Raw genomic sequence first — 9,815 nt, 5'->3', positions numbered from 1 at the left:
GTGTATAAATGCCACTTTTTTTAAACCATTCATCTATTGAAGGGCATCTAGGTTGGTTCCACAGTTTAGCTATTGTGAATTGTGCTGCTATAAACATTAATGTGGCTGTGTCCCTGTAGTATGCTGTTTTTAAGTCCTTTGGGTATAGACCGAAGAGAGGGATAGCTGGGTCAAATGGTGGTTCCATTCCCAGATTTCCAAGGAAACTCCATACTGCTTTCCACTAGTGTTATCCTAACCCTGAGCCTAGATTGCACCAATTTGCAGTCCTACCAGCAGTGTATGAGTGTACCTTTTTCCCTACATTGTCGCCAACACTTATTGTTGTTTGTCTTCATAATAGCTAGCATTCTGACTGGAGTGAGATGAAATCTTAGAGTAGTTTTGATTTTTCATTTCTCTAATTGCTAGTGATGATGAATCACTTTTTATTATATTCGTTGATTGATTGTATATCATCTTTGATCAAGTGGGATTCATCCCAGGGATGCAAGTTGGTCCAACATACAGAAATCAATAAATGTAACTCATCACATCAATAGATTTAAAGATAAGAATCATATAGATGCATAAAAAGCATTTGACAAAATACAGCACCCTTTCATGTTCAAACACTAGAAAAATTAGGAATAAAAGGAACATATCTCAACATCATAAAGGCTATCTATGCTAAGCCCAGCCCAACATCATTCTAAATGGAGAAAAATTGAAGGCATTCCCTCTAAAAACTGGAACGAGACAGGGATGCCCTCTTTCACCACTTCTATTTAACATAGTTCTTGAAAAACTGGTCAGAGCAATTGGACAGGTGAAAGAAATTAAAGGGATACACATAGGAAAAGAAGAACTCAAATTGACACTATTTGCTGATAATATGACTCTGTATCCAGAAGACCCAAAAAGTTCCACCAGAAAACTTTTATAACTAGTAAATGAATACAGCAATGTAGCAGGATATAAAATCAACACCCATAAATCAAATACATTTCTGTATATCAATGACAAATCCTCAGAAAGGGTAATTACCCCATTTACAATAGCCTCAAAAAAATACTTGGGAATAAACTTAACAAAAGAGGTGAAAGATCTATATAATAAAAATTACTGAACCCTAAAAAAAGAAATCAAAGAAGACCTTAGAAGACCTTGCTCTTGGATAGGCAGAATTAGTATTATCAAAATGACCATACTACCAAAAGCACTATACAAATTTAATGTAATTCCAATCAAAATACCAATGATATTCCTCATAGAAATAGAAAAAGCAATCATGAAATCCATCTGGAAAAATAAGAGATCCAGAATAGCTAAAGTAATCCTTAGCAGGAGGAGTGAAGCAGGTGGATTCACTATACCAGACCTTAAACTATATTATAGAGCAATAGTAACAAAAACAGCATGATATTGGCACCCAAACAGACTGATAGACCAATGGTACAGAATAGAGGACACAAAGACTAACCCACAAAACTACAATTATCTTATATTAGACAAAGGTGCCAAAAACATTCATTGGAGAAAAGATAGCCTCTTCAACCAACAGTGCTGGGAAAACAGGAAATCCATATGCATCAAAATGAAATTAAAACCCTATCTCTCACCATGCAAAAAACTCAACTCAAATTGAATCATGGACCTAGGAATAAAACCAGAGATCCTGTGTCTAATAGAAGAAAAAGCATGCTCTAATCTCCATCATGTGGGATTAGGCTCCAACTTCCTTAATAAGACTCTTTTGGTGCAAGAATTAAAATCAAGGATTCAAACTAAAAAGTTTCTTCTCAGCAAAAGAAACAAGCTGTGAGGTGAACAGAGAGCCTACATTTTGGGAGCAAATCTTTATTCCTCACACAGCAGATAGAGCACTATCTCTAGGGTATATAAAGAACCCAAAAGCTAAGCACCAAAAAAAACAAATAACCCAATTGATAAATGGGCCAAGGACCTGAACAGACACTTCTCAGAAGATGATATACAATTAATTAAAGTAAGTTTATTAATTGTATCAACACACCTACTAGGGATTTAAATATCTACACCAGATATTTTCTCAAATATTTCCGCTCACTGATAATCGAGCACACACAGACACAATTCAAAGAATAAATTCAGCAGTTTCAATGATATATTTTGTTTATAGTCACAAAAGAACAAAATATTTAAAGATAATTAATATTTCCTGGAGTGTTTCCCCATAGAAATCAAAACATTATTAGATCTGACTTAACACCCAATGCATGCACGCTGTTAGAAAGTACTTCTGTTCCTCAAATGTGTGACCTCCTTCCCCAGGTCATATTGATAATTATAAATGCTAATCAGTCTCATAAATTCAGTTAACAACTTTTATGATGCTCTACAACAATAAAGATATAGCACCCTCAATATCTTGCAGGTACTATTTGCATTGACATCTTGTATAATGAATCTTGTTGGCTTGCTTCAATTTATAGAACTGACCAAACCCAGTGATCAGACCCAGTTCAATGATCTCAAAGCAAAGTTTGAAGGACACGAAACTGGGAGCAAAGAGATTGTTTGTTTTGTTTTCCTAACTTGGCACTAATTTAAGATCCAGGAAACTCATATAAACTTCAGTTCCCACATATATCTAACAAGCTGATAGAATGAGAGATTCCCTGAGATGCCTCTCAGACCAGTCATCTATAATTCTGCTTGATTTCTTTACTGGTGAGCATACATCTCTTATTTCTACCTACAGGAAGATCCCAACAAGCAGATTATAGAGAACTCTAGTGCCCAGCCCTTGACTTTAGCCATAATTACCTGAATACACAGTATCGACTGGGCATTCATTGAAGGAGATATTCTGGACTTCTCAGAAGTGTAAGTAAATTATCAATAGGATTTTATTTTTGGTTGAGTATATGAAGTATCTCAAGGGTTGTTTGAACAACTGACTTTCTTTGCTTGCTCAAGGTCCCCACTTTCTTTGCACCTCACTATTGAGCAGATGGCCTGCTGGAAGTTGTTGCTGACCACCACGTAGAGTAACAGGTTACCAAATGTGTTCAGAGCAGCCAAGGGTCTACAAACGATGTAAGCTTCGTGGATCTGATTCTCGATGGAGCAGCTGATGGAAAGCAGGCGAGATTCAATCCGAATGACCCTCAAGACATGGAATGGTAAAAAACATATATAAAATACGAGCAGGAGCAGTATGGTCAGCCTGCGCGCTTTCTGTTTAAGGCAGCTCTGAGTCTGAGGTCCGTGAGTTAGGGTGTTGATAATTGTCGTATAGCAAAGTGTCACGATCACCAAGGGGAGGCAGAAGGTGGTGGCAGTCAAAATTAGATTGTACCATTTGATTGTGGTGAGGTCATCTGAACTGGTGAGGTCAAGACAGGTGGATCGATTGGTCATGTTAGTTGATGTAATCAGGAAGGTCATGGGCATGACCGCCACCAGCGAAATGATCCACACCACCGCACAGGCTAGCACCGTCCACCGAGTCTTGTGGATGGAAAAGCAGCTCATTGGGTGGATGATGACGATGTAGCGGAAGATGCTGAAACAGGTGAGCAAGAGGATGCTGCTGTACAGGTTGAAATGGAAGCCGAAGCGGATGAACTTGCACATGAACTCCCCAAAGATCCAGTTTTCCCCGCTGGCGTAGTAGTGGATGAGGAAAGGGAGGCTGGTTAGGTACAGCAGGTCAGTGCAGGCCAGGTTCAGCATGATGATGGTGCTGCTTCTCCAGGGCCGCATTTTGAAAATGTAAGTGGAGATGGCTACTGCATTCCCCGGGAAGCCCACGAGAAAGATGATGCCATAGATAACAGGGAGGTAGTGCATCTTGAGGGAGATTTTTTCATCAGTGCAATTTCCAAAAGCAGCTGCATAATCGGGGAAATCAGAAGCGTTTGCTAAACCATCCAGTGGCTCATTCATGGTTGTCTCCTTTCATCTTGCAAGGAAACAAGAGGGTTCACTTTAGCAACATGAATGAAGTAAGGAGTAACTGGCTGGGAAAGGAAAACAGAAACCATTAATGAGAAGGGAATGAAAACAATGATCGACTTTTAAATGAAAATTGCTCTTAACACCCTAAATTTGCCACTTTTTTTTTCCTCTTTAATCTCAAAAGAGACCCTGTGGAGAAGAGATTGAATTTCTCAGAAACTGACTGTGAGGCAAGTTACTAAAGGCATCTAATAATAATATAAAAGTTAAATTGCCATGAGAATTAAAGTGAAGGATTGGGAAAGAAACCGCACGTGGCGGTGGAAAACAATTTGTCAAGGTGACTGTTTGGCAAGTCATCGCTATCATCATTGGAGACCCGGCAACAAGGCCAAGGCACATCTCTGACATATTAAGTCTAAGTTCATGAAATGTTGCAAAATGTTTCTTATTGTCTCTCTTTTACAGAAGACACTAAGACCAAGAGAGGTTTTGCAACCTGTCCCTGGTAACACACCTGGTGGCTTAGCAAGGGATCCAGCCCCATGTTCTTCTGATTTCAAAGCTGTTCTCTAACTTACCTCTCTGAACTCTCAATCTATATTTTATTGATTTTTCAACAGTGTTATGGTTTGGATGTGAGATGTACCCCAAGAGCTTACATGTGAAACAATATAAAATGGTTTAAAGGGGAAATAATTGAGTTATGAGAGTCTTAACCCAATCAGTGAATTAATTCCCCTGATGGGATTAACTGGGTGGTAGCTGAAGGCAGGTAGGGTGTGGCTGGAGGAGGTGGTCATTGGGATCATGCCTTTGGGGTATATATTTTGTTCCTGGGGATTGGAGTCTCTCTCTCTATTTCCTGCTCTTCATGTGAGCTGCTTCCCTCTGCCACACTCTTCTGCCATGATGTTCTGCCCCACCTTGAGCCCCAAGGAATGAAGCCAGCCTTCTATGGACTGAGACCTCTGAACCATGAGCCCTCAAAACTTTTCCTCCTCTAAAATTGTTCTGGTCAGATCTTTTAGTCACAGGAGTAAAAAAGCTGACTAAGACAGCCAGGATTATCCTCAATAACTAAGGGAACAGGAAGTGTGAAAACGTGAAAAGACTGAATACTGTGAGTTTCTTAAATCTGGATTTTTAATGCATTGCAACGTCATGTGTGTGAAAGATTCAATTGCAAATTTCCGCTCTTCTAATCTGTTTTAACAGCAGCTCTAATCTATTCGTGTGTGTGTGTGTGTGTGTGTGTAGGGTGGGATCAGCTGTGCAGTGCAGCAGTTAGGAGCTTGGGCTGTGGGGGCAGGGGGAATGATCTTGATGCTGGTTTAGCCATTTAGTAGCTCTGGGTCCTTGAGCAGGTTGCTTATACATTTTAGGGCTGGAGGAAGTGCAGTTTTAACTTCCTTCATCTGGATTCTCAGTTTCTTCTAACATTTTGACAGTGAGTTTTTGCAATGACTAAAGCACAAAGACTGTTTAAAAAGAGTTACTTAATTATAATGGATTCAAATAGCTGTTGGTAAAATACATCCCCTTATACACTGGTGAGGCCCCCACTGTGTATTAATTAGGCACTCTGCCAGGTCCCAGAGATAACGAATGAATAACCACAGAGATGTACTGGGGGAGATAGACACAGAAATTTATTTTAACAAAATATAACCTTATCTCATGGAGCTGTAAACATATTTTGTAAAATAGCAAGAAAAACACTTGGCACACTCCCAGGCACATAATAAGCTCAATAAAAGTTAGGTGGCTGTTAATCGTTAAGCCATTTGATAGAAAAATGACCCGAGGATACTGAGACCACACACACACACACACACACACACACACACAGAGTTACCTGGAGAACAAGAAAGAGCACTAAAGGAAAGTCACTGAGAGGGAACATTTAAGCTGAATTTAGCAAGAGGAAGGATTTTTGGAATCAAGGATGGGAAAGGTATTCTATGCGAAGGGGACAGCAGCTTGTGCAAAGGCACCAAGAGATGACAGGGACAGGGAGGTCCGGGACCTTACTAGCCAGCATGGCTGCTCTGTTAAGGGGCACTGGGAGATGAAGATGGAAAAGAAAAAAATAACTAATGAGAAAAATAACAGTGCCTCCTTTGCAGAAAGCACTCCTCTAATTCAAATTCATCTAATCCTCCCAACAGATGAGGTAGGACTGTGCTTGTCCCCATCTTACAGAGGCGTGAAGAGGCAGTGTGCCCAGGGTCCCAGTGCTGGCTGCAGATGAGCCATCTGCCTGCAGGACAGGCTGCCTCTCACAGTGAGGAAGCAACAGTGCCCCACGGTAATGAAGATGAGTTGGATGTTGTCCCAGGAGAGCTCAATAAATCACACGCTGCAACGGTGACCCAGGGCTAAATGCCAATAATACCTACTTCTTTGGGTTGAGAGAGATTAAATGATTTAAATAATTTAAACACGGAGTTGAGAAGGGTGCCTGGCTCCTGGCTTGTGCTCTCTCAGTATTTCCTGTTATTATTGCTATTATCTGATATTAAATCTACACTATCAAGCATTTCCTCAGAGTAGTATTGAGACATAGTTCAGACTGGCCCAAACTAATGAATCTGAAATTGGTAGGCAAGAGGCAAGCTGTCGGCTCTGAACATGAACTTCCCTGCATGATGGTGCCTTTTAACCACCACCTTCTGAACTGTCCTCTCCTGATCTTTCTGTTCTACATGAAATGAGCTATTTGACTGGAGGACCCCTACTCGCCCATCCACATTTACTGTACAGCCTGAAGTCACATTCAGAGGTCCACTAGGAACCTGGGCAGCTCTCTGGCTTTCCCCTATCCTCTCTCTAATGCCCAGTCCAGCTCCTGGGCCATCACTGAAGAGCATCTGATGATGAAATGATGAAACCATTTCCTGTCCCGTTGACTGGCCTTCAGTAGACTCCTCCAGACCTCACTTAGGGTGCAGGATGGAATGCATACCTGGTCATTACTCTTATTCTGTATGAACTGGGGAAAGAATGGGTCAGGGATATGGGGCTTGCCTCTGTCACTGTTAGGATGCTCAGGGGAGAGGATCTCTGGGACCATGCAGTGCTGAATGGGTGGGCTTCTGGTTGAGTTAACTTACTCTAATTGGAAGCACTATGCACAGAACTAGCACCTTCACAGCCCTGGAGGTGACAGGAGTCAGAACCCCCACCCCCACCCCCCAACCCCCCGACCCTGCGCAGCAAGGTGCTCTGAGGCCAGGAACCCACACGGGACAGCCTCTCCCTTGGCCAAATCCCTTACATGGGATCCTGCACCGAGCACAGGCAGTAACATAACCCTGAAAGGAAAGGGTCACAGTCAGGAATCCCTGGAGCCCCCACCTCACAAAGTCAGTTCTGAGGATGTCCAGAGGCCACTCACTCACTTGTGTTTCTGAAGCAAAGATGTAAAGATTGTTTTGGTAACAACCAAAGGAGTCTTCCAGAATATCTCATTCTAATTGGAACTTGGCTTAACGAGACGTGAGAGGGAGAGAAGGGGCGAGAACTCCAGTCCAACATGCTTTCAGTTCCATGAAAGCAGAAACACAAGACACCCCATACTACCCAGGGGACGATACTCAGAAGGGGCTCAATAAATATTACTGAATGCATTAAAGAACAGTCGGTAGCATCAGCAAATGGTATTCTGTGCTGAAGGGCCAAGGAAGATGTACCTATAATTCAATGACAAAACAAAAACCAGAGCTTGTTTCCGTAACGTCTTAGAGTAAGGATCAAAATTACTACTCTTGTCATTGCCAAATAAAACCCTGGCCTTGATCTGAGGACATTTTTAACAATAATCACATCAGGCAAAGGCAGGTTGTAGGTAGAAAGAACCACCTTATTGTTTTAAAAAGCAACAGTTCAACTTGGAATTTAATGGAGACTGACTAACCAATTGGAAGGCAAAAGGGATTGACTGAGAAACTTAAGCTGTCTTGCATAACCTCACCAAAGGTGTGGTCTGAGTTTACAAAATATGTGTGATATTAAGAACAAAACACAAAAACCAGCTTGTGCAGTGGGAAGGTAGGGTGAAGCAGTTTCTCTTCTCCCTCATTCCAGGGTCCCATCATTCATGCAGTGATCCAGAATGCCCAGTCCACAAACAAAACAGTTAAACTTTGAGGACATTAAATAATAATGTGCCAAAGCCCCAGGGGAATTCCCTGTTTTTTGCCACAATAGAGGTTCTGGGACTTGAGATTACAGACCACCCCGGACTAATGGGCTCTTTATATACTGAAAATATGGATGTCCTGAGCTTCCATGTTACCCAATATGTGAGTGTTAACCAAACTCTATGCCCTGTGAATAAAAGCAAGCACCAAAGGTTTGGGGCTTTTTGAAGAAAAAAATATAATTTAAATCTCGTGTCTTTTCCATTGAAGTTGAGGAGAGGTTATGATCCTTTGAGGCTAGCTATAGACTGTCAGTGTTTGGAACCCCCTGTCTTAATGCCTGCTCACCCCTGAACTTCACAGACTGAGAATCCCAGGTGCTGGGTAAAGAAGGCAGAGTCAGAAGCGGTATCCACCTGGGGATTGGCATGTACCACTCCACCTCCACAGAGTCCGCCTGCCCATTCAGTGGAGTTACTGACATGAGATGGTTCTAGGGTGTCTGTCAGCTTTGCAGTAAACCATTATCCAACCACCACCCCCTCTGCGAGCTCCGCCTCCTTCTCCCCTCTCACCCTGGGCATTTCCCATGCTGCTGGCCCTTCACAGCTGGCTCTCTCCCCTTATCCCAAGCTGCCAATGGACTAGGAGGAACACACTGAGTGCACATCCTTCACTTCTCCAGTCCTTGGAAGCTCATCTGCTGAGGTCGCTTTGCGTCACCAGGCAGAGACTTTCATTCCCGTACTAAGTTGATTCCAGAGGGGTGGAAACAGCAATTCTTAACCTAGAAAATTTGTGACTGGGTGAATATGATTTCTCCCTCTCCTCACCCCTTCTAGGTGTCCTAGGCTCTTATCTCCATACGGAAGGGCCACGATCAATTCAAAAGATGAAGACTGCTCCTTCCCCAAAGTAGCCAACCCCAAAGACCCCACACTTCGTGTTGAAACAATTCGAACTGTGCTAGACACTGCGGACCTTCTCTCTCTCTCTCTCTCTCTCTCTCTCTCTCTCTCTCTCTCTCTCTCTCTCTCTCCCTCCCTCCCTCCCTCCCTCCAGGATCCAGGGTGCTCCTGCTGCCTCCAAGAGAAGACACAGTGGGGAGGAGGCGCTGCTCTGCCCAGCCCGCTGTCCTGCATCGGGACACCGGGCACCGGCCAGCTCGGGACTATGCAGGGTCCCCAAGCACCTGCTCCCTCCGCTTGCCGCCCGGCTCCCAGATAGCTCTTCCCGGTAGCGCTGGGCTCACCTGGTACCCTGGGGTCCGCCGACGCCCCGCCTGGCGGTCGCACTCTGGCTGCTACAGGGCGGGCAGAGGCGTCCCAGCAGACCCGCGCGCCGCCCCGGCCCCTCCCACCACGCCTGACCCTGCAAACAGGTGCGCGCTCTGACCCCACCCAGCAGAGTGGCGGGCAGCATCCTCCCCCGCTGCCTTTCCAGGGCACTGGGGACAGCAGCTTCCACTCCTAGGATCTCAGGACAGCCTCTGTCCCAGTTGGCGTGAAACTGGCCCAAAGGAAGTGTTTGCAGAGGTGCAAACAGCCTGGCAGGAGGGTGCTCCTCCCAGAAGGGTTGCGGTTCTGGGCCTCTTATTTAGCACCTAGTGGAAGTAACTTACTAAGGGTTGTCCTTTCAGGGCGTCCATCTACAGTCCTGCCCTCCACCGCTCAAGGTGGTTTCAGATACTTTCTGTCAGTGTGGGACAAATTATTTTTGGACAAATTATTCTCAGTTTTACTGTTT

The 9,815-nt window shown here is 43.7% G+C and overlaps 1 protein-coding gene across 2 annotated transcripts; it reads right to left on the bottom strand.

Moving 5' to 3' along the window:
* Positions 1 to 448: 448 nt before the first annotated feature.
* On the bottom strand, positions 449 to 9,458 carry Oxgr1 (oxoglutarate receptor 1). Of its 2 annotated transcripts, none has more exons than XM_046454933.2 (2): positions 9,322 to 9,458; positions 449 to 3,986 (listed from the first exon to the last, which is right to left on the bottom strand). In XM_046454933.2, the coding sequence occupies exon 2, from the start codon at positions 3,910 to 3,912 to the stop codon at positions 2,899 to 2,901; it is 1,014 nt and encodes a 337-aa protein (XP_046310889.1). In that variant the 5' UTR covers positions 3,913 to 3,986; positions 9,322 to 9,458; the 3' UTR covers positions 449 to 2,898. The 2 variants fall into 2 exon arrangements, with proteins under 2 accessions (XP_046310889.1, XP_046310890.1); XM_046454934.2 differs by lacking the exon at positions 9,322 to 9,458 and adding an exon at positions 8,645 to 8,859.
* Positions 9,459 to 9,815: the final 357 nt, after the last annotated feature.

The sequence above is a fragment of the Marmota monax genome, unplaced genomic scaffold, assembly GCF_021218885.2.
Source record: "Marmota monax isolate L192 unplaced genomic scaffold, Marmota_monax_Labrador192_F-V1.1 WCK01_AAM20220418_F8-fsc00026, whole genome shotgun sequence".
In the NCBI taxonomy this organism is placed as follows: Eukaryota; Metazoa; Chordata; class Mammalia; order Rodentia; family Sciuridae; genus Marmota; species Marmota monax.
Note: the sequence above shows the minus strand (reverse complement) of the source record. Positions and strands in the feature narration are given on the sequence as shown.